This window comes from Lepus europaeus, chromosome 10 (assembly GCF_033115175.1).
Source record: "Lepus europaeus isolate LE1 chromosome 10, mLepTim1.pri, whole genome shotgun sequence".
In the NCBI taxonomy this organism is placed as follows: Eukaryota; Metazoa; Chordata; class Mammalia; order Lagomorpha; family Leporidae; genus Lepus; species Lepus europaeus.
In genome coordinates this window covers 68423765-68451598 of record NC_084836.1, presented here as the reverse complement: position 1 = coordinate 68451598, position 27834 = coordinate 68423765, and the positions used below count along the sequence as shown (strand labels likewise).

General features: G+C 60.3%; 1 protein-coding gene across 1 annotated transcript; it reads right to left on the bottom strand.

Moving 5' to 3' along the window:
* FIGNL2 (fidgetin like 2) lies at positions 1–27582 on the bottom strand. Its single transcript, XM_062202199.1, is given in 4 exon segments — positions 1–2979; positions 2981–3316; positions 3318–3910; positions 27427–27582. Coding segments are annotated over 3 exon segments (1983 nt in total). The 5' UTR covers positions 3900–3910; positions 27427–27582; the 3' UTR covers positions 1–1914.
* Between the last annotated feature and the right edge of the window lie 252 nt (positions 27583–27834).

Here is a 27834-nt window from a genome sequence, read left to right as displayed (position 1 = left end):
TGAACCTGCCCTTTCCCTACTACCTTGGTGTCTAGGAGGTAGGTACCGGTAGCCTGGGGGCTGTCTCCTTGTGCAAAGTCCCCCAGGCCTGGGGAACAGGAAGAGCCCGGGAGAGCAGCCTGGGTCTTGGTCAGTGAGCCCCTGTCTACCCCCGGAGCTGTCTGCCTCTAGAAGACACGGATCCCAACCCTTCTTCTTGACTGGCTCCGCCCACCCGCCCCCTGCGCGAGAGCGCACGCGCGCGCGCACACACACCTGAGAGAGAACCCCTCGCTCACCGCACGCTCCCTCTGCACCCGGCTGACTCCCGGGAGAGAGAGGGTTTGGAAGAGACCAAGAGGGAAAAGCAAGCAGCTTTCCTGACAGCGCTCCCGGGCCAGCATGGGCCCTCAGCACCTTGGCACCTGGAATGTCCCCCAGGGACACCCTCCCTGCCAGGAGGGGGAGGCGGTAGACTCTGTAGGAGCTCCATGGGCAGTCAGGGGCAAGGGAGAGAGGCTGGGCTGGGGGAGGGAAGAGGAGGCGCCCCCTTGGACCAAAGCTCAGAGGTGTGAAACAGAGTAGGGGTGCCTGCCCAGGTGGCACGGGGAAGGAGAGGGCTAGGGCTCTCAGAGAAAAGGGCTCCAGGCCTGGGGGAAGTGTGGGCGGGACCGCGGCTGAATCCTGCACGGTGCCCGTCTCTTGCCTCACCTGCATCTCAGAGCTGGGGCTCTGAGGGGCCCAGTGAGGGTTGCACAAGCCCCCCCACACACACACACAGGGAAGGCAGCTGAGGGCTGGCAGTCTTCCCTGCCCAGGGGATCCTCCTAGCTCAGGTGACTGGAGGCCCTCTGCTTAGGCAGGGCCCCCGGGTGAGATGGCCTCTCTGGGGACTTTTTGCCTTCATCCCCTTGGCCATTGGGGCCCTCTTAGCCCACTTGCTGGGCCAGGAGCAGGCCATGGACAAGGGGCATCCCAACTCTGGATTAACCCTTTCCCAGGAGATACTAGGCTGCGGCAAGGGGTGGGGGGAGCAGTAGGCAGGGAGCAAGCCCCACCCCCTCTGAAGACCACCCGGCAGCCCCCCCCACACACACACCCCTGCCTACCGCCCGTGGGGACTTGGGGAGGAAGCCCTGAGGAATACATTCTGTCTCTGCCCCGGAAGAGCTCCGGGTTTTGCCCCGCCCCTGCCCCTGCCCCAAGCCGGCTACCAGCAGCCAAAGTCCAACATTCTTTCTGAGGTCAGTTTCTTCCTGAGTTGTCAAAAGAAAAACAGCAAACGCTACACATCTTACAAAAATTAAGAGGCCTAAAATAAAGAAGCTACATCTCTGGGATTTCTCCTCAAAACAAAACAAAACAAACAAACAAAAAAAAACTTCTTTGGGCTTTGGGTGTGTTTTTGTTTTTTTTCATCCCGGCTGAGTGAGAGATAAGGAGGTGGGAGGGAAGTTTCCCGCCCTCCCCTCCCTCCCCAGTCCCGGGGCCTCTGGATCTCCCGGCTCAGGGACACTGAGTCAGAACCAGGGGGCCAGGGACAGCGGCAGAGGCGCGGGAGAGACAACGACAACAAGGCGCAAGAGAAACAGGGCCAGCGACAAAGCGACTGCAGAGAAAGCGGAGGGGTGCAGGGTGCCATTCAGAGGGCCAGGAGGCAAAAAGGAATTGTGGCAGGGGTGCCGGCCCCGTGCGGGTCCGCCCCATCGCCAGCGGAGATGGCGAGCCTCCCTTCCACAATAAATAGGAAAGAAAAAAAAAAAAAAAAAAAACCTGAGTACACAGCGCATCTGGCATCTGGACCTGCCTGGAAGAAGCGTCCTCCTTCCCCCAAAAATGAAATCCACCCGCAAAGCACCCCCCATCCCCAGCCCACTTTGGCCAACGGCTTTCCCCGCAAGCGGTGGCGGCGCCCGCGGTCTCCCGCGCGCTCCTTCAGTGTCCGGAGCCGTACATCTTGTCCCACTCCACGAACGAGTCCAGTTCCTTCGGGGAGGCCCGGGGGCCCACCTTGGCTAGCGCCGCCTCCAAGTCCTTGTAGGAAAGGGGGCGCTGCAGCCCCGCCAGGCCCGTTCCGGCCGCCGCCTGCTGGCACAGCTGCCCCAGCTCGGCCCCGGAGAAGCCCTGCGTGCCCTGCACCAGGGCCGCGAGCTCCCGCTCGCTCAGCGCGCAACCCTGCTGGGCCAGCGACCGCCGCAGAATCTGCCCGCGGGCCGGGCCGTCGGGCAGCGCCACGTAGAAGCGGAGCGCGAAGCGCCGGCGGGTGGCCTCGTCCAGGGCGGCGGGCCGCGCGGTGGTGCCCACCACCAGCACGCCGTCGGCCCCCGCGCCGCAGCCGCCGTCCAGGCAGGCCAGCAGCGGCGCCTGCAGCGCGCCGTCGTCGCGGGCGGCCAGCAGCGCGTCCAGCTCGCTGAGTAGCAGCACCGCGGGCGGGCGGCAGCGCGCGGCCGCGAAGGCGGCCTGGAGGAGGCGCGCGCCCTCCGCGGCGCCCGGCGCGGTCAGCGCCGCCCCGCGCAGCCGCAGCAGCGTGGCGCCCAGCTGCGTGGCCAGGCAGCGGCCCAGCAGTGCCTTGCCCGCGCCGCGCGGCCCGAAGAGCAGCACGGTCCGCGGCGGGCGCGGGCTGCCCGGGTAGGCGGGCGGCCGCAGCAGGGGCCACACCAGCTCCTCCTCCAGCGCCGCCTTGAGCGCGCCCTGGCCCGCCACGTCTGCCCACTGCACCGGCGGGCCGCAGTCCAGCATCTTGCTCGTCACCAGCTCCAGCGCGCTCTGGTCCACGCCGTTGGGAGGCTCCCCCGACGGCACCGCGAAGCCGCCGCGGGCAGCCGGCGCCGGGGCCCGCTCTGGAAACTTATCGAAGGGCTCGAGCTGGGGGCCGTAGGCCGGGGAGCCCAGAACCTTCAGCGGGACGCCGCCGCCGTACTTGCCCGACGCTTCCTCCGCGGCTCCCGGCGGCTTGGCCCGGAACCCGTTGCCCCGACATTCGCCGTTGTCCGCGGCGGGGGTAGGGGGCGCCGTCGGCCGCGGGAGCTTTGGCGGGCTCGTACACGTATTTGCGGTAGCGGCCGTCCGCGCCCTCGTCGGCAGCCTTGCGCTTCAGCGACACTCCGGCCTCTGCGCCGGGAGCAGCCGCCTGGAAGCCATAGGAAGCGGGCGCCGGCCGAGGCGGCGCGGGCGCGGGCAGGGGCGTGGGCGCAGCGAGGCCGGGGGTCAGGTAGGGGGCCGGCGGCGCGGCCGGGGGCGGCGGGAGGGCGCCGTAGCCGGGCTGCGCCGCGTAGCCGCCCGCGGGGTAGTTGTAGAGCGGCCCCGAGGGGCCGTACCCCGGCGGGGGGCGGCGGCGGCGGGGGCTGCAGCAGCGCGGCCGGGGGCGGCGGGGGCGGCGGGGGCAGCGTGGCCCCGGTCTGCGTGCAGTAACCGGGCGCCAGGTACCCGCCGCCGTAGCCGGCCGCGTACTCGGGCGCCGCCGACGTGGCCCCGCAGGCGTTGCCGGCGTACAGGGGTTCAGGCAAGTTCCCCGCTAAAACCGGGGAACCCGCGAGGCCCCCGGTACCGCCCGCGCCGCCCGACTTGGTTCCCGGGAGGCCCTCGTGGAGCGAGGCCAAAGGATAGGGCGGCTCGGGCCCCGGCCAGGGCTCGGGGTCCGCCTTGGCGCCGTTGAGGAAGGTGGCGTCGCCGTAGCCGCCCAGGGGGGGGCGCTCGTAGGGCGAGTCCAGGACCCCCGAATACTTCTCTGCGTAACGTTTGAGAAGGTTGGAGGCAGTGAGGGCGGAGATGTCGTCGTGCGCCCAGGCGTAGTGGCAGCGCTGGCGACCCCCCGGGGGCAGCTCCAGCTTGTGAGCCGGCGACGGCGTGGTGGAGGAGACGTCCAGGTGCTGCTCTGGCCACTGGTTGAGGGGCTGGGCGTGCTCCTGTGTCCAGTGCATCTTTGACAGAGCTGCAGGTGAGAGAGAGAGAGGGGCGCGACGAGTGAGAGCCAGCAGAGGCCTCTGGGAACCCGCCTCCACCGACGAGCAGCCCCCGCCAGCCTCCTACCCTCGCACGCTTGGCACCAAAGCCCCCTTCTACCCCGGGATTAAAATGAGCTCCAAATACTGCCCTCAGAGCCAAGAGAAGCCTCCAAAGGACACGGCCAACAGCTGGACCCGCCCTTCCCCCTCCTGGTGTCCAGGAGGTCAGTGCCGGTAGCCTGGGGGCTTGTCCACCTTGATCTCGAAGGCAGTGGTTATGATTTTGTCAGAGTGCCCGGGGTTCCTGACCCTCCGGCTGGAACTCCCACGTGCCCTGTTCCCAGTGGCGACCCCTGAGAGTCTAAAGCCCGCTCTGGGCCTGAGATCAGAAATGCTCCCTGTGTGTGCCTCTCAGCCTCACGGTCCCTGACAACCCGCTGTGGCTGACCCAAAAATCCCTTCACTTCCTCTCCGTGCGGCGTCTGGGCCTCTGCCTGGTGAAGTTGGAGCGCCCTGGGGTTCCACCCCCACCCCAACCGCACCATAATGGCTGTGTGCCCAGGGCGGGTTACCTGCCAGCTGCTTCATTCCCAAAATGCATCTCACCACAGTACACAAGTATTACTCAGGCCGTATTGCGAAGAAGACGGGGTCACATGATCACAGACCGCGGGTCACAAATTTCTGAGTTTCCCAGAAACCAGACGAACATGAGATTAGACTCACTTTGCAATGTGAAAAAAAAAAAATTGCTCAAAAGAAGCAAAAAAGGGGCTGGCACTGTGGCACAGCAGGTGAAGCCACCACCTGCCATGCCAGCATCCCACATGGGCACTGGTTCAAGTCCCGGCTCTTCCAATTCTGATCCAGCTCCCTCTTAATGGCCTGGGAAAGGCAGCAGAAAATGGCCCAAGTGCTTGGGTCCTTGCAACCAGGTGGGAGACCTGGAGGAAGCTCCTGGCTGCGGATCAGCCCAGTCCTGACCATTGTGGCGATTTGGGGAGTGAACCAACTGATGGAAGACCTCTCTCCCTTCCTCTCTCCAACCTGCCCTTCAAATAAATAAATAAAGCCACTGCCTGCAGTGCCATCATCCCATGTGGGCACCACTTCCAGACCTGGCTGCTCCACTTCCAATCCAGCTCTCTACTCGTGCACCTGGGAAGGCAGAAGATGGCCCAAGTCCTTGGACCCCTGCACCCATATGGGAGACCCGGATGAAGCTCCTGACTTTGGTCTGACCCACCCCTGGCTATGGTGACCATTTGGGGAGTGAACCAGCAGATGGAAAATTCATTCATTCTGTCTGCCTCTGTAACCTCTCTGTAACTGCCTTCCAAATTGGGGGGAGAGGAAGGGGAGGGGGCGGGGAGGTATGAGTCAAACATTGCTAAAACAGACCCAGAGCCTGGGGACCAGCACTCCCCCAGCATATGGCTCCAGTGGGCAGGCCCGATCCTAGAACAAAATCTCAAAAAACGGAAAGGGCCCGTGGTGTGCCCAGAACAAGTATTTTTGCTGTGGATTATTTCTCAAACCTAAGCTTCTGATGAGTTACTGGACAGGTTTGGGCATTCTCACAACCTAGGCAAATTTTCATTGAGTAAATCCCGAGTGCTTTGCTAACCATGAATGGGCTGTTTCAGCCAGCTGGGAGAGATCCCTGTGAGGACATAGGCATGTGAGCCTGGGGCTCTGCACTCTGGCCAGCATGCCACACCTGGTGAGAAGCCTCACCGTGGAGGTGGCAGCTTGATGGGAAGATGAGTGAGAGTGAGGGGCCGAGCTGACTAGGCAGGCTAGAGGCAGCAGGGTACCCCAGATCACAGGCACAGCACCTCCAAAGGTGCAGAGCACAAGACACTCAATTAGCCAGGACCAGGGCTGATGTTTGAACGCTTGTGTCACCGGCCTCCCACATCAGAGTCCCTGGGTTCAAACCTGCTTGGACCATCCAGCTTCCTGCCCATGTACACCTTGGGAAGCAGCAGTAATGGCTCAAGTACTTAGGTCCCTGCCACCCATGTGAGAGACCTGAATTGTTCCTTAGGTCTGCCCAGCCCCGGCTGTCACAGGCATGAGGAGTAAACCAGCAAGTTGAGGTTCCCATTTTTAAAAAAAAATTTATTTATTTATTTGAAAGTCAGAGTTAGAGAGAGAAGGAGAGGCAGAGAGGGGGAGGTTTTCCATCCACTGGTTCACTCCCCAAATGGCCGCAACAGCCAGAGCTGTGCCGATCTGAAGCCAGGAACCAGGAGCTTCTTCCAGGTCTCCCATATGGGTGCAGGGGCCCAAGGACTTGGGCCATCTTCTGCTTCTGCTTTCCCAGACCATAGCAGAGAGCTGGGTTGGAAGTGGAGCAGCCAGGACTTGAACTGGTGGTGCCCGTATGAGATGCCGGTGCTGCAGGTGGCGGCTTTACCCGGTACAATGCCGGCTCCATCGCATACATTTTTTTTTTTTTTTTGGCTGACTATTATTTCATTGTGTATATATGTATGTGTAGTGTATCTCACATTTTCATTTATTTATTTATTTGATAAGTAGAGTTATTGACAGTGAGAGAGAAACAGAGAGAAAGGTCTTCCTTCCATTGGTTCACCCTCCAAATGGCCGCTGTGGCCGGCACTGCGCCGATCCAAAGCCAGGAGCCAGGAGCTTCTTCCTGGTCTCCCATGTGGGTGCAGGGGCCCAAGCACTTGGGCCATCCTCCACTGCTCTCCCGGACTACAGCAGAGAGCTGGACTGGAAAAGGAGCAACCGGGACTAGAACCCAACACTCATATGGGATGCTGGCGCCACAGGCAAAGGATTAACCAAGTGAGCCACCGCACCAGCCCCCATCGCATACATTTTTTTAAAAAGCAAGTCAGGGCAGTGCCCTTTCTCAAGGTGCTTTACTGCCACCCTCTGGACAACCGTCATAATACGCCCACAGCTCTGTGTATGGTATGATTTGTACCCCCCTAGAAGTAGAGCAGGTTGGCCGGCGCCGCAGCTCACTAGGCTAATCCTCCACCTTGCAGCGCCGGTACACCGGGTTCTAGTCCCGGTCGGGGCACCGATCCTGTCCCGGTTGTCCTTCTTCCAGGCCAGCTCTCTGCTGTGGCCCGGGAGTGTAGTGGAGGATGGCCCAAGTGCTTGGGCCCTGCACCCCATGGGAGACCAGGAGAAGCACCTGGCTCCTGCCATTGGATCAGCGTGGTGCGCCTACCGCGGTGGCCATTGGAGGGTGAACCAACGGCAACGGCAAAAAGGAAGACCTTTCTCTCTGTGTCTCTCTCTCACTGTCCACTCTGCCTGTCAAAAAAAAAAAAAATTAAATTAAAAAAAAAAAAAAAGTAGAGCAGGGTTAAGCCACCAACTGGGATGTCCACATTCCATGTCAGAGCGCCAGTTTGAGTCCTGGCTCCTCTTCCAATCCAGCTCCCTGCTACTAAACACTGGGAAGCAGCAGGTGATGGCCAAGTACCCGGGCCTCTGCCACCCACGTGGGAGACCAGGATGGAGTTCCAGGCTCCTGGCTCCAGCCAGACCCAGCCCTGCTGCTTTAGGCACCTGAGGAATGAACCGGAAGATGAAAGATCTTTCTCTGTCTCTCCCCCTTTCCAATACATTAAAAATGAAAAGATTTAGAGCAGATAAAGTAGTGAAAGGGCAGAGACTCCTGTACTAGTCAAAGCCTCAGATTGTCTTAGGAAAGAAAAAAAAAAAAAAAAAAAGAGGGCTGCGTTTGAAGCCCCATCCTGAAGCGCCCGCATCCCATATGGACGCTGGTTCGAGTCCCGGCTGCTCCACTTCCCATCCAGCTCTCTGCTATGGCCTGGGAAAGCAGTGGAAGATGGCGCAGGTCCTTGGGCCCCTGTGTGGGAGACCCAGAGGAAGCTCCTGGCTCCTGCCTTCAGATTGCTGCAGTCATTTAGGGAGTGAACCAGTGGTGGAAGACCTTTCTCTCTCTGTAATGCTTTCAAATAAATAAAAATAAATCTTTGATAAAAAACGAAGCAGCAGAGCTCCTGGGCAGTGTGCAGCCTGTGGGACCGTGAGGAGCACCCAGACATGCCAGGACCACCAGAGCTTTGAGCAAGGCTAGAGAAGAAGCTGGAGATCACCCAGTGTCCTCTCTGGGGCAGAAGACAGACTCTGAAGGTGTAAGCCGGTGCAGCCTCCCTCTAGAGGCACGAGGGCGCAGAGCTGAGAGTGGTCTGGGGGCAGCTCTTGCCCACAGGGCCCCCTGAGATGGGCGGCATTACTCGGTAATTTCCTGCAACTTCAAGGTCACAAGTGGCTGTGGCAGGGTCACGGGAGGTAAGCGTTGTATTGCTGCATGGACCCCTAGCCGGTTTGGGATTTGGGTTTGGTTTTGTTTTTGTTGTTGTTGTTGTTTGTTTGTTTGTTTCCTATTTACCGGTATCTCTGCCTTGGCTCCTTCCCATAGAGGGAAGAGAGTGGGCTTTGGTGCCAGGGAGAAGCAGCCCCGTGCCGAAAGGCGTGGACTTCGGGGAATAATGCGCTGTGTGTGTCCAAGCAGCTGGAGGACAGGACCCCAAGGGCAACTTCGGGGCAGGTGGACGTCCCCCTTCCACTGCGTATGTGGACATCAGCGCGCCACGTGCACCCAAGACATGGGTGATTTGGGGCTGACTTACATCATGACTGCTTTGAATTATGATTTTAAAATTTAAAAAAAGCCTCTGGATCTAGACGTATCCACACACACATCTCCTCCAGGCCCTGCTGGCTGCTCTGGTCCTCCTGGTTGCTGTCACGTGGTATCCTCGGTCCCTGTACCCAGAGACCCTGGGCCGAGCTCCCTCGGACCCTGGCCCCCAGTGGTCCTCCCTAAAAATCCTCACCCTCAGACCAACCTCAGGGCCCCCGCTGCATGCTGGAGATGGTGGGTCGCTTGAGTCCTCCTCCACACTTGCACCCCAACTCCATGCCACCCCCTCTTTTCACCCCTGGATTCAGCCCCTTCCCCAGTGGGACCTTGTCCGGGACTTGATGGCTAACCCTCAGCCTCCTCGGATACCGGCCCTTCCACTCCGGGGAACTCTCTTCCCATTTCAGCCAGGAAAGAAAAAAAATGCAGCCATTGCGTGGATCTCCCTCACCTCGGGCCCTGATTTCATCTTGCCATCCCCGCTGGACCTCAGGCTGGGAGCTGGTGCCCAGGTGAGCTCCCCCTCCTCTCTCAGAACGGCTCAGCTTTTCCCGCCTTCCAGATACCGCCCTGGACCCAGCCCCCCCCCCAACAGCCAGTTCCCCCCCCCCCCCAGAAGCCAGTCCCCTGCTCCCCTTCTGCGCTGCTCCTGGGGCGTCAGGCTCTGCCTGAAGCAATGCGCCCTCTGCTGGCGGGCCTCCCCTGTTCCTCCTGCGAGCAAGGCAGCCATAGGCTATCCTGGAGCCTGTAGGACCCTCACCCCCTCCTTCCGGAGACAGAACGCAGCCGCCCCTGGACCAGGCTCCACAGGAGGGCAGGAGGAGAGCAGAAGTGTGAGGCAGACACGGGTGAGGCTGCAGTGGGGCCGAGAACGCTGCTCACATGTGCATGCTCTGTGTGACCCAGCTTGCTGGCGTGCGCACAGCGCACACAGCCTCCAGAGGGTGGGTGGAGCCTGCTGTCTCCCCTCCCTGTCCCCAGGCCGGCCACAGGCCGCAATCCTGCTATTACACAGACAGCACCCCCCATTCCAGCTCCTGCCCGAGCCTGCAGGAAAGAAGCCCCTGCCCCTGAGAGCACCTTCCAGGTTCCCGGGCCACACCCAGTCCCCTGAGAATCAGCTCTGACTGCTAGAGACCTGGTCTTCATGGAGGCTTAGGCTCTGTGTGACCCATGGTGCTGGCCCTCATCCAGCCTCAGTTTCTCCATCCGGTAAAGGACACAGATTGGTTTTAAAGGTTAAAAAAAGAATGTTGGGAGGCCAATGCTGTAGCATATCGGGTAAAGCTGCTGCCTGCAGTGCCAGCATCCCATATGGGCGCCAGTTTGAGTCCCGGCTGCTCCACTTCCTGACCCAGCTCTCTGCTGTGTCCTGGGGAAGCAGTGGAAGATGGCCCAAGTCCTTGGGCTCCCACACCCACGTGGGAGACCTGGAAGAAGCTCCTGGCTCCTGGCTTCGGATTGGCGCAGCTCCAGCCATCTGGGGAGTGAACCAGCAGATGGAAGATCTCTCTCTGTCTGTCTGTCTGTGACTCTGCTTCTCAAATAAGTAAATAAAACATTTTTAAAAGTAAAAAAAAAAAAAAAAAAAGAATGTCGGTGAAGTACACAGTCCAGCATCCACTAAGAGCCCACCCAGCAACCCGTGCTGCCAGTGACTCAGCATGTCTGCACCCCCCCCCCCAGGGAGAAGGGAGCCGGAACATTCTCTGCCGGTGTTTCCGGCCAACTGTGACGTGGCACACTGATCTTTGTGCCTTTCCCCAGCACCCAAGCCATGGAAGCCGACCAGCCCCATTCTCTGCTTTGCAATATCTCACGTAGCCCTGGCAGTCCTGAGATCAATACCATTATCATCCCATTCTCCAGATGAGGAGACTGAGGGTCAGAGGGAATACCACTTCTTCGAGGTCCCACAGCCACTCCACAGTGGAGCCCAGCACTCTGGCTACAGAGCCAGGCCTGCAGATTTGCCAGGCTGCCTCTCAGCCCAGCCCTTGGTCCTTGGGTCACAACTCGGCTGTACCAACACTCCTGTGTGCTGGCTCACAAGCGTGGCCATGGCCCAGAGCTGTGCACTGAAGAATCTCATCTCCTCCCAGCAAAACGGCCCGAGCAGAGGGGACTCTTGCTTGTGAACCTGCTGCCTGTTAACACTGTACCCTGAGGCTGGGCAGACCGGCTGCGCCCTGCCACACCTATTTGCCACGTGCCCCCCCCCCAGGTGCTTCTGCCCCCTGTGGCCCTCCAGGCATGTGGCCTGAGGCAGGCTCAGATGGTGCGCCCCTCCCCCTTCCCCTGGCATCCTGGGCTGCAGGTACCTGAGCTGTCACTGTGACCACAGGCCAGACCCCTGACCCTGCTGTGTGTCCACTTTCGTCATCTGTGTGTTGAGACAGTTGGCTTTGGTAGGTAGACTTCAGACATTTTTCTTCCCTCTAGAAACCTTTACAATAAATTTCAGGGGCTGGCATTGTGGCTCAGTGGGTTAAGCTGCTGCCTGGAACATCAGCATCCCTGTATGGGCACCAGTTCAAGTCCTGGCTGCTCCACTTCCAATCCAGCTCTCTGCTGATGACCTGGGAAAAGCAACAGATGATGGCCCAAGTGCTTGGGCCCTGGCCACCCACATGGGAGATCTGGAAGAAGCTTCTGACTCCTGGCTTCAACCTGGCTCAGCCCTGGCCATTGTGGCCATTTGGGGAGTGAACCAGCAGACAGAAGATATTGTTTTCTTTCTCTCTCTCTCTCTCTCTCTCCCTCTCTCTCTCTCTCTCTCTCTCTCTCTCTCTCTAACTCCATGACTTCAAATAAGTAAATAAATCTTTAAGGCCAGCACTGTGGCATAGTGGGTAAAGCTACCACCTGTGATGCCGGCATCCCTTATGGGCGCCGGTTCAAGGCCCAGCTGTTCCACTTCCAATCCAGCTCCCTGCTCATGTCCCTGGGAAAGCAGTGGAAGATGGCCCAGGTGCTTGGTCCCCCCCACACATGTGGGAGACCTGGAAGAAGCCAGCTCCTGGCTTCTGATCAGCACAACTCTGGCTGTTGCGGCCAACTGGGGAGTGAACCAGTGGATGGCAGATCTCTCTTTCTGTGGTTGTCTCTGTCTTTCCTTCCCTCCCTCTGTAACCCTGCCTTTCAAATAAATAAATTTAAGAAAAAAAAGAGTTACAGAGAGAGGGAGAGACAGAAAGGGAGTCCATATGGTCACCAGTTCTAGTCCCAGCTGCTCCACCTCCGACCCAGCTCCTTGCTAGTGCACCTGGGAAAACAGCAGAAGATGACCCAAGTGCTTGGGTCCCTGCACCCATGGGGAGACCCGGATGGAGTTCCTGGCTTCTGGCTTCAGCCTGATCCAGACCTAGCTGTAGCAGGCATCTGGAGAGCGAACCAGTGGATGGAAGATCTTGCTCTCTCCCTCTCTGTTGCTCTGCTTTTCAATTAAATGAACACATTTTATGCAAGGTGGGAAGCCCAAGACCTCCCTAGATCTTAACAGAAACTGAGATTGTGGATTCATTACCAGGAGGAAGGACCGACACCCCCCACCCCCCACCCCCAGACCAAATAGGGCTTGGGGGCAGGGTGGAGAAGGAGGGGCAGCTGCACAGCGGATGCGCGCCTGTGTGGAGAAGAGGCCGAGGCCGCCCTTCTGGGCAAGGCTTCTCCACTCCATTATCTCCGCCTGGGACCGAGGGGCTGCGTGGAGAATCCCATTGTCCGGCCCCGCACAGGGAAACCCCATTCATCCATTCACAGGCCTTTTGTTCCAGGCTTTTTGTCTGCTGCTCACAACCGGTGCCCTGGGTGGGTTGCAGGGGTGGGGGGGAAGGGGTGGGGGTCTTGGGCTGGCTGCCTGGCAGAGCCTCAACAAGACTGTGCCCCCTCCTCTGGGCCCTGCCCCCTCATGCCAATCTCCAGTTACAGCAAGAGAGAGGAGATGGAGGGGTGACAATGGGAGGGGTGACAACGGCACCGGAGAGGACTGTTGCCCACCCCACCCCGGAACTCTGCCTGGGGGATGCCGGGGACCTGGGCCAGGGTCTGGTTTGGGTGGGGCTCAATGCATGTTCGGGATGAGCCGTAGGAGGCCAGAGTGGAAACTGCATGATCCAGCGTGTTCAGGCTGCAACGCATTTGCGGCAGGTGCACGGCGCCACTGCCTCCTCTTTGCAGACAGCAAGTTTTTACGCCACCTCCAGCAGGCCGGGCCCAGGGACCAGCACTGAAGACATGCAGACTGGGCCCAGGCTCCCAGGCTGGAAGACAAGGTGGGAGTGTCCGTAGCCAGGCAGGAAGGAGGGAGACAGGAAAGAGAGAGAAAAAGAAAGAGAAAGGAGGGGGGAGGGAGGAAGGGTGGGAGGGAGGAAGCAGGGAGGGGGAGGTGTTCAAAGGATGCCAAGTTTCTGTTAGGAGAAGTCAGTGCAAGAGAGCTATTGTTCAGTGTGGTGATTGTGGTCAATCACAACGTACTCAGTATTGGAAATCGCTAAGGGAGTAGATTCTAAGTGTTCTCCACACAGATAAGTATGTGAGGCAGTGCATATGTTAATTAGTTTGATTTAGTCATCCCCCAATGTATGCAGATTTCAAGACTTCATACTTGTACACCATGGATATATACAAGTTTTTAAAGCTTTTTTTTTTTTTTTTTTTTTTGAAAGGTGGAGGAGTTGGGGAGAGATCTCCGATCTGCTGGTTCACTTCCCAAACAGCCACAATAGTTGGGGCTGGGGCTGGGCCAGGCCAAAGCCAGCAGCCTAGAACTCCATCCACTTGGTCCATCCTCCATTGCTTTCCCAGGTGCATCAGCCGGGAGCTGGATCAGAAGTGGAGCAGCCGGGACTCGAACCAGCAGCCACATGGGTTGCCTGCGCTGCAGGTGGAGGCTTAGCTCTCCACACCACAGTGCCAGCCCCCAAAAGTAAGCTTTAAAATGAAAACTTGTCATTCTATTACCCTTAAAACACCTAGACAAATGTTAATCATTGAGGAGGAATCACGGGAGAATGATTTTTTTTTAAGCCGTGCAGAGAAGAAAGCTGGGGCTTCAGACACAGCTGAGAGTCTTTTCGGATGCAGACTTGGGATCTGGAAGAGGGAAGAGGGGATGCCCTGGGGATGGGGTGTAGGGGAGGTCCCAGCCCGGAGAGAAGGAGACAGCAGCACCCAGGGAGACAGCGGTTGGCCCAAGGCCACACAACCTTCTGCAGGGAGAACCGGAACCAGAGTTTGGAATCTGACTGGCCTGAGTTCTGTGCCACCTGCCCAGGCTGGGTGAGACAAAGATGCACACTGCGGGGACATAGCCTCTCCTGCCCTCACACTCTGTCCTTGGTGGGGGAAGGTGAGCGTGCCACGCCCAGCACGGAGCCAGCCAGCGCTGCTCCCCTAATATCCTGGCATGGCCGCCCTTCCCTGTTCAGCTCCAAGGCCAGCCCTCTCCCGGCACTGCCGCCCACTGCCACCCATCGCCCATCACAGTGCCCCGCCCCCCGCCGCCACCTACTCTTCCCTCTGCTTCCCTGATCAGTTCCCGCATCCCTCCCCGGCCTCTCCAGCTCCAACAGAACCCTGGCCTTCCTGGGGAGGCTGGAACAAGCCCCACTAACAAATACTGGAGTATTCGTCCAATTTCATGGGGGAAAAAAAACACCAAAATATCTAAATCCCCTCTAGCTACATCCTCTCTCTACTTGCTTGTTACCCTGCACCTGCACCCCCAACACAACAACAGTGAAGTGGCTACTCCAGGTACAGCCAGGCACCCTGCCCCACACGCCACCTGCACCACGCGCACACTGCTGGTCAGTGGTCAGCCCTCGGTGCACAACTCCCAGCACTGGGCTGGCTCTTCAAGCCAGCGTCCCCCTCCCCCCACTGCCACACTTCTCCCTGACACCCCCATAGCCCGGACTGAGCTGCAGAACCAACGCTTCCAGAAGCAAGCTTTGCCTGCCCGCCCTCCATCTTCCTCATCACGGACTAGGGCAGCGTCACCCTCACTGTCACCCTTCCCGCCACCAAGTCCTGCAGGCTGAACTTCAAACTCTATCCCAGAGAAGCCATTTCTCGCTGCCTCCAGGGACAGTTCCCCGCTGGATGGCGGCAGCAGTCTCCCAGCTCACGTCCCCAGCTCTACGCCACCCTATGTACCGGCTAGCATCAGCACCCACCTAGGGGCCTAGCAAACACTCCCTATCATTCATTCTTCCCCAAAGCATCTGCTGGCTCCCACGGCACTCAGGATAAATTCCAAACTCATCACCCTGGCCTGCCTGGTTCTTAAACCCTCAGCAGGTGGGCTTTACCTGCTCCGCTCCAGCCCCACTGTCCCCCTCAGTCTGATGTTGGCTGTATGGCACTCAGCCTAATCCGATGAGGACTTCCTTGTCTGTGTGACCCAGGAGGGTTTCCATGAGTGAAGGACTTTGTTTCATCTACTGATATATCTCAAGCACCTACGACGGTGCCTGGCACACACTAAGTTCTTAATGGGCTGTAGGATAGATGGATGGACGCATGGATGTGTGGGTGGGTAGGTAGATGGATGGATGGATAAATGGACAGATGGGTGAGTGGATGGATGGATGGGTGGATGGATAACTGGGCAGAAAGATGAGTGGGTGGGTGGATGAGTGGGTAGATGGATGAGTGTGTGTGGGTGGGTGAATGGATGGGTAGTTGGACAGATGGATGGGTGGATGGACGGATGGATGGATAAATGGACAGATGGATGAGTGGATGGACAGATGGATGAGTGGATGGACAGATGGATGGATGATGAATGGATGGGTGTGTGTGGATGGGTGGATGGATAGATAGGTAGATGGATAAATGGACAGATGGATGAGTGGGTGGATGGATGGAGGGGTGGGTAGATAGGTGGATGGATAGATGGACAGATGGATGAGTGAGTAGACAGATGTGTGTGGATGGGTGTATGGATGGATAGGTGGACAGACGGATGGACGGATGGATGGATGAGCGGGTGGATAAGTGTGTGGGGATGGGTGAATGGATAAATGGATAGATGGACAGATGGATGGACAGATGGGTGGGTGGGTTGATGGATGGATGGGGGAGCAAAGGGACTTGAAGTTACCTCTGTGTCAGATAAAGAAAAGAGTCAAGGTGACCACATTTGAGCCCACCTAGGACACTAAGCTGCAGGAGGTGGGGCCGGGAGGCTACCTCGGGGGTGACAGGGGAGTTTGTGTCTGTGAACCCAGGAGACCATGCAGCCCTGGCCTGGCTGGAGCTGAAAGGCACCCACCCCAGCCCCCACAGGCCCCACCTGGACTCCCTCTTTAAAAAAAATCTCCCTCCTTCTGTCTCCACCGCCACTCAGGCCCCCGAGAGAGGACAAAAGGGCCGATGGAATTCCCATCAAAGGCCGCCGGACACATGGTAAAGAGATCAGGGCCCTTGGGAACCTGCTTCCTGGAGGCAGTGAGGCCTCCGCGCCAGCCTGGCTCCTCTCTGGGCCGGGGGTGGGGTGGTGTGGGGGTGGGGCTGCGGCCTCGGCCCTCCTCATGTGTCAAATGCCAAACAGCAGGCGGTCAGCGGGAGAAGCTGCCGCATCTGGGCTCTGTGTGTGTGTGTGTGTGTGTGCATGCCGGGGAGGGGGCGGCACTGAAATCCCTGCCTGCATCCGCGGTCAGGGCCACAGCCGCGCTGGGACCATCTGTTGTGGTCCTGAGAAGCTAGGCCAGGGGCCACACCCTTGTGGAAGGAGCCGGCTCCTTCTCCCAGCCTCACAGTGGTCCCTCACTCCCACGCCTCGCCCCGTGCCCGCCAGACAGGTGTCCTTCTCCCCATCATTGTCCAAGGGAGGAAACGGTGGCTCAAGGAGGCAAAGTGAACCTGCGAAGGTCACCACAGCTAGGAAGAGGGGCCCTGGAGGGGCTGGCGCTGTGGCGTAGTGGGTAAAGCTGCAGCCTGCCAGTGCCAGCATCCTATATGGGTGCCGGTTCTAGTCCCGGATACTCCTCTTCCAATCCAGCTCTCTGCTGTGGCCTGGGAAAGCAGTAGAAGATGGCCCAAAGGCTTGGGCCTCTACACCCATGTGGGAGACCCGGAAGAAGCTCCTGGCTCCTGGCTTCGGATCGGCACAGCTCTGGCCGTTGCGGCCACTTGGAGAGTAAACCAGCGAATGGAAGACCTCTCTCTCTCTCTCTCTCTGCCTCTCCTTCTCCCTCTGTATAACTCTGACTTTCAAATAAATAAATAAATATTTTTTTAAAAAAGAAGGACCTGGACCTATCCTGCCAGCCCTTCCTTACCGGAGCCTTGGCCAAAATGCCCAGTCCCGAGCAGGGCCCTCACATCAAAATCAGCAGGTCTCCAGGGCTCCCTGGCTAATGCTCAGCTCCAGCCCAAGCCGCAGCCTCACTCACCCCCTCTTTGAAGAAGTCTCTTTGGATTACCATCAGCAAGGAAGTTCCCAAGACGTGTCAAAGCCTCCCACCACTTCTTCCCCAGTGTAGGCTGTCTGTCTCCTTAGGTGTGCATCTCCCCTGTGCCCCACAGCCTCTTAAGTCTCAGCCACGACCCCAGCTAAAACTACAGTCACTCATGCAGTGACCCGTCCACGCTGACAAAGCCCCCACCACGCCCAGGGGTAGTGGGAGGGAATAAGGCTGGACAGGTGCGCTCCCTAACCGGCTTGATCAGGTAGGGACATGGTCTGCCAGGGGCCTGATCCTTGCTCCAGGCCAGATGAAAGTCCTTTGTCTCTGCCCAATGATCTGGGCACAGTGGACACCCCAGCCCCCACTCCTCAAACAGCCACGCACCCATGCGTATGCACACATATACACACATACTCCCAGCTGCGTCCATGAGCCCCCTCCCATGGCCCTCTGGCCAATCGCAGCACCGGAGAGTAAGTCCCACTGTTCTGTGCCCCCACCCCCAGCCCGGGGACTACAGGAGCTCCACCTACAACTGACAAAGCAGGAGAGGGAGCTTGGGAGGAGACACAGCAGGGGGGTGGGCACCTGCTTGGGGCTGGGAGGAAGCTGACGTGGGGGGGCCCAGCTCCCGCAGTGGGTAAGCGGCCCATAAAATCTCAGTTCCCACAGTCACCGATCAGACAGCCCCTGGACGACCCAGGAAGCTGGGGTTGCTCTAGGTAAAGGCCCTGAGGAGCTGCGAGCTGGACCCAGGACCCAGGCTGCCAATGCTGCACCTGCAGACTCAGCCTCATCCCGATCTCCAGGAAGGGCACTGGGCCCCTGCCTGGCCCCCGCTCCATGTGGGCCTTGGGTCGGGGGAGGGCTCAGCCTGGCGGCCACCTTTGTCCAAGCTTGGGGCCCGAGGCTGCCCGCCCCACTCCAGCCTCATCAGAGCCGCTGATCACTTTTCCAGCTCTGAAATGCTCCCCTCCTGCCCGCCTCCTTCTCTCGGGGGCTTTCTCCAGACCCGCCTCCTGGGGCTCCACCCTCAGCTCAGCCCAAGCCAGGTGATGTCCGATGTCCACTGCTGTCCCCATCATCTCTCCCTGCAGGAGTCAGGCCGGGAGACCCAGCCTGGAAATCACCCTTGTCCTTTCCCTGAGAAAACACGATTTATCTGAATTTGGTTTGCTCCACCTGGTTAGGCAGTGCCGGCATGAGGAAGCCACTCTGGTGAGCCCAGCATTTTCTCTCTGGGCACTCTCCAGGAGGGTCCAGGCTGCCTGCCCCCTCGAACCTCGAGTCTCTGTGGCTGGGAACTGACCCGTGCCTGGAGCTGCAGTGGGCTTCAATAACGGGGCTGGAGGGGCTGGTGCTGTGGCATAGCCGGTAAAGTCGCCGCCTGCAGCGCCAGCATCCCATGTGGGCGCCGGTTCAAGTCTTGGCTGCTCCAATTCCGATCCAGCTCTCTGCTCTGGCCTGGGAAAGCAGTGGAAGATGGCCCAAGTCCTTGGGCCCCTGCACCCGCATTGGAGACTCAAAAGAAGCTCCTGGCTCCTGGCTTCGGACCAGCACATCTCTAGCCATTTGGGGAGTGAACCAGGGGATGGAAGACCCCTCCTCTCTCTCTCTCTCCCTCTCCTTCTCTCTCTTTTTAACTCTGACTTTGGAATAAATCTTAAAAAAAAAATAAATAAATAAATAAATAAATAAATAACAGGGCTGGAAAGGCAGAGATCGAGACCAGAGTGCACCTACCTCTTCTTCCCAGAGAGCTCCCCGCACAGCCAGAGCTGTCACCTCCCAGAGGTGGCAAACGAGGCTGGGGGCCTGAGTTCCAGCAAGGGGTGAGGGGATTAAGTACAAGCCCATTCCACAGTGAGACACAGTCCTTCCTGCCTTCTGCCCCATCCTCACCCTCACTGCTGCCCCCAGCCCACCCAAGACAGCCTGACCCGGTCGGGATATGAGTGAGGCAGGTGCCTGAAGCCTCAAAGACTGACCCAGGGCTGGGGGGCTCCAGGCACACTCTAGCAAGCCCAAGGAGGCCATCTGGAGGTCTCAGCCCCCCACCCCTCCCCGTGATCAGCTGTCCCTGGAGTAGCACCGGCCTGAAACAGCCTCCAGGATGCTGGGTGGATGTCCCCATGTTCTCAATACCACCCGGAAGGGCTCCGGGTTTGAGACAGGGCCAGGGGGAGGCTCCACCTGGGTGCTGCAGCCTGGGAGAGTAGAGGAAGGGCGGGGCTCTCCAAGGCTGCCCTCAAGGAAGAAGCCTGCTGGGGCCCGTAAGAGCGCCACCCTGCGGGAGTGAGATCCCCAGCCCTGCCCCTGACCGCCTGGCTGTCACTGAAATGCAGACTGAGTGCTAGATCCCAGTTTCCCGGGGATGCCCCAAGCTTGACCCTGAACCCTGGGAGGCCTGGCGCCAACTTCTCCTCTGCCAGCAGAGAAGGAGCCCCAGGGCCCTGCCTCACAGCCCCCGCCCTCCCCACTCCCCTGCCACTTAGAAACCGCCCCGGCAAGTTCACATGCTCAGCTCCAGGCCCCTCTGCAGCACCTCCCATGCCCAGACTCAGCTGCAGCCTGAGCCTCATTTTCCCAGAGGTCCCTGGGAACCCAAGAGGAGACATGGGATTCGGCGTGGGACCCTGTAAGCCTGCAGGGGGGCCTCAGGGACCGAACACAGCCCAGTGCACCTCCTGTCCATGCAGACTCAGGGCTCCAGGAGTGCCGCTGACATTTTGTGTGAAGTGGCCCACAGTTCTCACGTGTCCCCCCCGCCACCTGCTACTGCTGATTTTACCACCTCTGCCCTCTGGCCTGATCCTCCTCTCGTGGGGCTGCCTGTGAGTGCTCCTTCCCCCTGAAACACAGCATCCACCCCCACTGGTCAGGGCTAAGTCCCCAAGGCTGGCACCACAGTCCGTCCCTTTGTAGCCCCCACCAGCCTCCGACCCTGCCACCAGGGCCCCTCTCGGGCGCCTTCCTCCACATCGGCCCAGCCCCGGGCCCATTAAGGGATGATTGGCTTTGCACATGGGACCCACTCTGCTTCTCCCAAGGCTGCAGGGGACTCCAATGAGCTGGCCCATGCAACACAGGTACCCAGTGAGAGGGGGCTGCCAGCTCTGGACAGCTATGCCCGTCTCCTCTGGGGTCTGCATCCTGGTGTGGCATGGTCAGGGCTCTCTCCAGTTCTATAGGCCCTTTGGCTATCGGGAACAGATGTGTGTTCTCAAAAGCACTTTCTCGGGCCGGCGCTGTGTGTTAAGCCGCCACTTGTGACGCCAACATCCCTCGTGAGTGCTGGTTTGCATCCCAACTTCCGGTTCGGCTCCCTGCTGATGCACTTGGGGAAAGCAGTGGAGGATGGCCCAAATACTTGGGCCCCTGCACCCATGTGGGAGACCCAGATGGAGTTCTAGGCTCCTGCTGTCATTTGAGGTGTGAACCAGCAGATAGAAGCTCTCTCTCTGACTCTCAAATAAATAAATAAATCTTAAAAAAAAAAAAATACCATTCTCACTGCACAAAATAAAAGCAACCAGGACTATAAACTCCATGACCGACACGGAAATACAATTCTACCCATGAACTCTCCAAGGGCTGCCCACCACAGGTCTGAGCCCAAGAGCCCGGGGTCTCCTCCAGGACCCCCCTATCACCAGGAGCAGGTCCCGGGGGTGACTTGTGGCATTTCAGGTTGCATGTGGCTGTCAAGGGCTGGGTGACTTTCTATTCCTGGCCTGGCAGGGGGTGGGGGAGAGACACCCCCCTGGGGGGGTGTCTGGGCTGCCCAAAGGTGAGTAACAGGACCAGGCAGCCCACCCAGGCTCCCCCAGGGGCACCTCAGCCTCCTCCTGTCCCTTCCCAGGCCCGGGGATGCTGAGCTGAGTCACTCCAGCTATGCAGCTTGGCCGGTCCACCTGGTATGAGCGGGCAGGGCCACAGGCACAGAGAGAGAGAAAAAGAGAGAGAAAGAGAGAGAGAGAGAGGACGCTGAGGAGGGCCCACAGCCCCTTGCTCTGTCTGCCCCTATGGGACTCCCAACACCAAGTCTGCCCTACATGCTTCCACCTGTAGGTCAAGGTCACTTACATCACCCAAGGGCCACAGGGCTTTATTCCCAAGGACAAAGGAGGACCCTGAGGCACAGATAACTTAGGAAACAGAGTTAGAACAGAGGGCGATCGCCCAGGCAGTCTCCAGCCAGGTGCTTGTCTGCCTCCCACCTGAGAACCAGAAGCCATCGCTCCCATTTAATAGCTAAGAAAACAAAGGTGGGGGCCGACGCTGTGGCGTAGGAGGTTAAGCCTCCACCTGCAGTGCCGGCATCCCAAATGGGTGCTGGTTTGAGTCCCGGCTGCTCCATTTCCGATCCAGCTCCCTGCTATGGCCTGGGACAGAAGTAGGAGATGGATCAAGTCCTTGGGTCCCTGCACTCGCGTGGGAGATGCAGAAGCAGCTCCTGGCTTCTGGCTTAGCTCTGGCTGTAGTGGCCACATGGAGAGTGACCCAGTGGATGGAAGACCTCTCTCTGTCTCTTCCTCTCTCTCTCCCCTCATCTTTTTGTCTCTTCCTCTCTCTGTAACTCTGCCTCTCAAATAAATAAGTCTTTTAAAAAAAAAAAGGCATTTGGCTCTGTCTGAGAACAGGTGGGCTGCCTGGAAGTGCTGAGCTCCCGTCAGCAGGGACATTCAGCATCCGAGTGCCCGGGCAAGTGCAAGCACTCTTCTTGTCGTCTCTGGGTCACCCGCACTTGGCTGTCTAATAGACAAGTCCCAGACTGAACTCCAGACCTCCCCCAGCCCATTAGGGCAGCTGCATCTTTCTCAAGGAAGGGCCCAGACCCCAGAGTTCAAGCCCAAAGAGGCTCAGCCCGGGAGACGCTGTTTTGAGTGACAGCCTTCTGGGAAAGCAGCCTCCATGTGGAGTAGTGCGGGTCCAGCCACCAGCGAGATGCCATCCCCTTGGAGGAGCTGGGTGTGAGGGCAATCTGTCCTGGGGGCTGGAGTCCCCAGGGAGCAGGCAGGCAGGCAGGCTGTGTGGGGGGGGAAGGGTCCATTTTCAGATATAACCCAAGCCCTACCAGCTTTCTTCCCCTTTGGCCTGGACAGAACAAAATCCACCAGCCCCCTGAACATCCACAGGCCAAAGCTGCAGGTAGACACTCCCTAAGCTGCAGGCTTAAAAAAAAAAAATTATTTGAAGGGCAGAGTTACAGAGAGGGAAAGAGAGATTTTTGCATGTGCCGGTTCACTCCCCAAATGGCCAGGACTTCAACTCAAGCCGAAGCCAGGAGCCAGGAGCTTCTTCCAGGTCTCCCACGTGGGTGGCAGGGGCCTAAGCACTCAGGCCACCCTCCACTGACTTTCCAGGCTCATTAGCAGGGAGCTGGATCAAAAAGTGGGACAGCCAGGACTCCAACTGGCACTCACATGGGACGCTGGCACCATAGGCAGCGGCTTAATCAGCTGTGCCACGATCCAGGCCCCCAAGGAGGGGCCTTTGTCCCCTTCCCTATGTCACTTGGCACAGCCTCACCAGGAAATGACTCCCTGCGCCAGCCAAGTAGCTGGTGTTTGCCTGAGGCCTCCCTGCTCCAACCCGTCCTGTCCCCTCCCCAGCTCCTGTGCCCTTAGAGGCTCCCTTATCCCAGGGAATACAGGGATGGCTGGTCCTGAAAGCATAGCCTGTCCCTTCGCTTCTGAGCCAGTCCCCAATCCTTGCAAGGTCCCTGAAGCTGGCCCCGTGTCAGAGGCTGTGGGATGATTCAACACCTAGACGCTGACCCATCTCCATGGCAAGCAAGGCCAGGGCTAGAGACACCCCCTGTGTCTCCCTGGCCAAGTGGGAGGCTGAGGGCTCTCAGCGGACACTCCAGGCATGCACGGGCCAGCTCAGGGCTCAGTGAGCCTGGAGGGAGCCTCGGGGGCCCAGGACTCCAGGCCCTGGCTGGGTAGCCTCTCAAGCCTGGCTGAGGTCCCAGGCTTTGCAGACTGCTCACTGTGGGGAGGCACTAAGGAGAAACACAGCCAAGGCTCTGGGGTGGCTCCCACCACAGTCTCCTCTCCCCGGCCGGGCAACGAGGGCCACGGCAGTGCTCGTGAGCTGGGCGCTGTTCTGAGGCCCACCTCACAGAGGACAGAGCGTGTTTCATGAGTGTTATGTGAGCGTGGGCCACGGAGCCACGCAAAGGCTTGGGGCCAGGTTTGCCTGCCACTCCTAAGACAGCAAGGCCCTCCCCATCAGGCTGGGATGAGCAGCTCAGACCCCAAACTGACAATGGATCCCTTCCACTTGAAGGCTGGCCCAGGCCCCCTCTCGCCCCTGCCAACACCATGGCCATAGAGTGAGCACCGAGGGCGGAGGCTGGCAGCCCTGGGCTGCAGCACATCAGAGCGGGCCGGACTCGAGTGAGAGTCTGGGGAGCCCAAGAACCCTGGAAAGCAGTTTGCAAAACCTAGTACCAATTAACAGCAGGACATTTTTCTGGGGGCGACTCTGATTAGCCCCTCCAAGGGCTCTGAATCAAAATCCACTACGAGGGCCAGCGCTGTGTTGTAGTGGGCTAAGCCCCCACTGCAGTGCCAGCATCCCATATGGGCGTCAGTTCGACTCCCGGCTGCTCCATTTCCGATCCAGCTCTCTGCTATGGCCTGGGAAAGCAGTGGAAGATGGCCCAGGTCCTTGGGCCCCTGCACCCATGTAAGAGACCTGGAAAAAACTCCTGGCTCCTGGCTTCAGATCTGCCCAGCTCCGGCCATTACAGCCATCTGGGGAGTGAACCAGCGGTTGGAAGATCTCTCTCTCTCTCTCTCTGTAGCACTGCCTCTCAGATAATAAATAAATGAAATCTTTATTTAAAAAATCTATTTTGAGGCCGGCGCCGCGGCTCACTAGGCTAATCCTCCGCCTTGCGGTGCCGGCACACCGGGTTCTAGTCCCGGTCGGGGCACCGATCCTGTCCCGGTTGCCCCTCTTCCAGGCCAGCTCTCTGCTGTGGCCAGGGAGTGTAGTGGAGGATGGCCCAGGTCCTTGGGCCCTGCACCCCATGGGAGACCAGGAGAAGCACCTGGCTCCTGCCATCGGATCAGCGCGGTGCGCCGGCCGCAGCACGCCTACCGTGGCGGCCATTGGAGGGTGAACCAACGGCAAAAGGAAGACCTTTCTCTCTGTCTCTCTCTCTCACTGTCCACTCTGCCTGTCAAAAATAAAACAAAAACAAACAAAAAAAAATCTATTTTGGATCTCCACGCTGGGCAATCTCGAGGGTGATAGGCATTTAAGCAGCAGCTCCACTCCCATCCTCCGAGGCCAACCGAGCTGCCATCCAGGAGACTGCCACAGATGTCTGGCTGCTGTCACTGCAGACACGTCTTGGGTCCCAATGCCACACAGCCCGTCAGGGGCCCCCTGCCCTGGTCATCTCCCTCATTGGCTCTCCAGCTGCCCAAAACAGCAGAAGACTCCAGTACACTAGGAGGTCTACCAGGTGTGGGCAAGGCAGGGGCCCTCAGTATTACAGGCCGCAGGTGCACCCAGGCCTCGGGTCCACCTCCGCCACATGCAGCCCTGGAGCCTCACAGAGCCATGCTCCTGCAAGGAACCTGGTTTGCATGAAATCGGGTGAGGGAGTCTTAACTGCCCAGTTGAGAGTAGAGGCGAAACTGCTAGCAGGCATAGGAAGGCGGGGGGGGGGGGGGGGGGGACGACCCGGCCTGTCCTCTGCCCTCCCTGGCTGACCAACGGTGGGGGGAGGGGGAGGCAGGAAGGCGGGCTCCTAAGGGCCCAGAAACTGCAGCAGTAGAAGCTGGGGGGTGGAGAGTGGGGGGAGTCTGGGCCCAGATAATAAGCAATTGTTAATGTAATCCATATGGACCCTGACTGGCCTCTCTGTTTAACAGGATGATAATGGCAGGGAAGGAATGCGGGTCCACGGGGAAGGAGAGGGGCAAAGTCCTCCCACACTTGGGGGTGGGGGTGGGGTGAGGGTCATGGAGGAGGAGGAGCAGCAGCAGCAGGAGACCCACCCAGGGGTCTCCACCACCCAGGAGCAGAGAGCGGTTGGCCTGGAAGTGACCAGAGTGGGCGCCGTGCAGGCTGCCTGGTGAGAAGCCCTCACAACCTGCCACGTGCTGGGCCAGCAGACACTGGTGGGCACCCACAAGGTGCCACGCTCTGCGGGGAGGGGAGGCAGGCAGGAGGGAAAGGGTTATGTTCCACAAAGGGTGCAGCCAGGCACAGGTGCAGGGCTGGGAGGCCACGGAGGGAGGGAGGAGCCAGCGACAAGACTCTCGGGAGGCTCTGGAGCAATGTGGCATCCAGGCTGGGCCTTGAAGAATGAGGAGGCTGTGGGGAGACGGGGACAATGGGGAAGGCCTTTGGCTGGGGAACTGCAGGGCGCAAAGGCAGAGAGGCGTGAAATTGCGTGGAGAGAGTCTGAGATTTCAGCAATAAAGCTGTGGCCCAGGGGAGGGAGGGGATTCTTGATCTATAGAAGCTGCGGCCATGGATGACCAGCAGGAAGGCAGGAAGGGGCACTGGAGTCTGCTCTCCCAAGCTCCTCAGGGTGCGGGCTGCAGAACTGTCCAATTACAGCCCAGCCCGGGGCCACACCACAGCCAGACTGGAGCAGAGTTCCCAGCGCCTCTCAGCCCCCTCTTCTTCTCCCGGGGGGATGGGGGTGCCCCCGAGGAATGGAGGCAAGCTGGGCCTCAGGAGAGAGGCTGCCCTGCTCCACACAGCTACAACCCCTTGGTCCAAGAGAGCTTCCTCCAGAACCTACTACAGCCCGGCGATCAGGGGCGCTGGGGCCTCTGCGCACACCGATGAACTCAAGAAATCCACGAAACGGTGTTAACGTGGGAGAAGGGGATTCACCAGGCCCCGCCCCGTTCCTCGCCCACCCCCAGGAAGTCCCGCCCCGCCCTCTGCCCCGAGCGCTCAGGGCCGCGGGCACCGCGCACCCCGGCTGGTGCCCAGCGCACGGGTCCTGGGAGGCCAGGGCGCAGCAGGCCACAGCCTCTGCTCCCGGGCTGGGAGGCTCGCGGGCGCCGACCACGGAAGATGCCTTGTGGGGGTCGGGCTGGGCTCTGGGACGGCTCGCCCCCCCCCCCCGCCCTGAAGGATCACAGGTCTTCGGATGCACCCCGGCACCTCTGGGCCGCTCCACAGCCAAGGCCGAGGCCGGGATCCGAGAAGCGCCCCCACGCCGGAAGCCTACAGTGGGGCTGGCACCGGGTCCCCACTCCTCGCTGCCGGAACGAGGCAGGGGCCGGCTCGGCCGCTGCAGCCCGTGCGGACGACAACACAAACATTCTTCCGTCCTCTATTCTCCTCCAAATTAGGTATCCATGGAGACAGGGCCGGCAGCCTGACAGCCCCACGGCCTAATCCTGATTTAGTGACCGTCCCTTTAACAGCCCACCCACCCGTCCACCCACCCCTGCGCTCCGGGCCGCCGCGGGGCGCCGGCTCCAGGCTGCTCGCACTCGCCCGGCAGACCCCTTCCCAGGCCCCCTCCTCCGGCGGGGCCATGGGGGGCCGGCGGGGCCGGGAGAGGGGGGTCCACGTCCTGCTTGGGCACCTACTGTGTACCCAGCACCCCGCGGGGGCCCCTCTGCGAATTGGACCCTAGCATGGGAATCTCTGTGTAGCCTCGAGAGGATGGGAAGTTTCGGGGGCTCCCTCCAGGTAGGGGGAGCTCAGGGGGTGTCCTTTGCAGCCTGCAGCCCACGGGCGAAGGTAATGGGGTGTCCCTTGCAGCCCCAACACTCAGAGACTGGGCTCTGCGCTCCCGGGCCACGGCAGGAAGAAGCGGAGGGGGTGGGCGTTAGGGGCGCAGGCACCCGAAGTAGCCTCGGTCTCCTGTCACTGCTCCGTCACCACGCCGGGGAATCTCCGGGCCGTAACCCAGCCCCCACCCCCTCCCACACACACACAGGGGCCGCTGGACAAAGACCTGACGGAGTGGGAGGGGCCTGCGGGCCGGCCCTCGGGCTCCGGACGCTAGATCCTTCTGGGACCCGAACCCGCAAATCTGGCTCCCCGCTCCCCCCGCCCCCAGAAATCGCGCAGGCCCCCCACCCCCCGGAGCCGGCTGCTCCCTAGGGATGCAGCCTGCGCACTGGAAGGGGTGGCGAGGGGGTGCCCTTCGGCGGCCCAGCGGCGACCCCCTGCTCCGCCCGCCCCCTCCCCCCGGGAAGTGACCCTCGGCTCCCACGCACCCGCTAGGGTCTCTCGTCGGCCTTGCCCTCCGACCCCCGCCTAGTTGAACCCCGCGACCCGCAGCCCCCGCCCTCTCCGGCCCTCTCACGGCCCCGCGCCCGCGGACAAAGCTCCGGACACCCCGACCGAACGGTCACCACCCCCTGACCCCGGCCCGCCCGCGCGCTCCCGTGCCTGCCCCCGCCCCGGTCCGCAGCCCCCGTACCTCGGCATCCCGGCCGGGTCCTAGGTGAGCGTGCGCGGCCTGGGAGGGCGTCCGGCCCAGGGACCGGGGCGGGGGCGCGGGCCGGGGGCGACAGGCCAGGGCTGGGGGGCAGCGGCGCTCACCATCCTGGAGCCGCTTCTGCTGCGGCTGCTGCGGCCGCCGCGGCCGGGAGCGGGACTGGACAGTGGGGGTGGCCGGACAAGGGGCGGCCCCGCTCCCCCCGCAGGCAGGACCCCCACCCCCACCCCCGCCTCCCCTCACCCGCCCCAGCGCCCTCCCTCGCAGGCCCTCGCTCCCCTCCCCTTCCCCTACTCCTCCCCTCCCCTGGTGCCCCTCCCTTCCCCCAACTCCCGCCCCTTCCCCGGCCCTCTCCACCCCCGGGCTCCTTCCCCGCCCTCCCCCACCTCG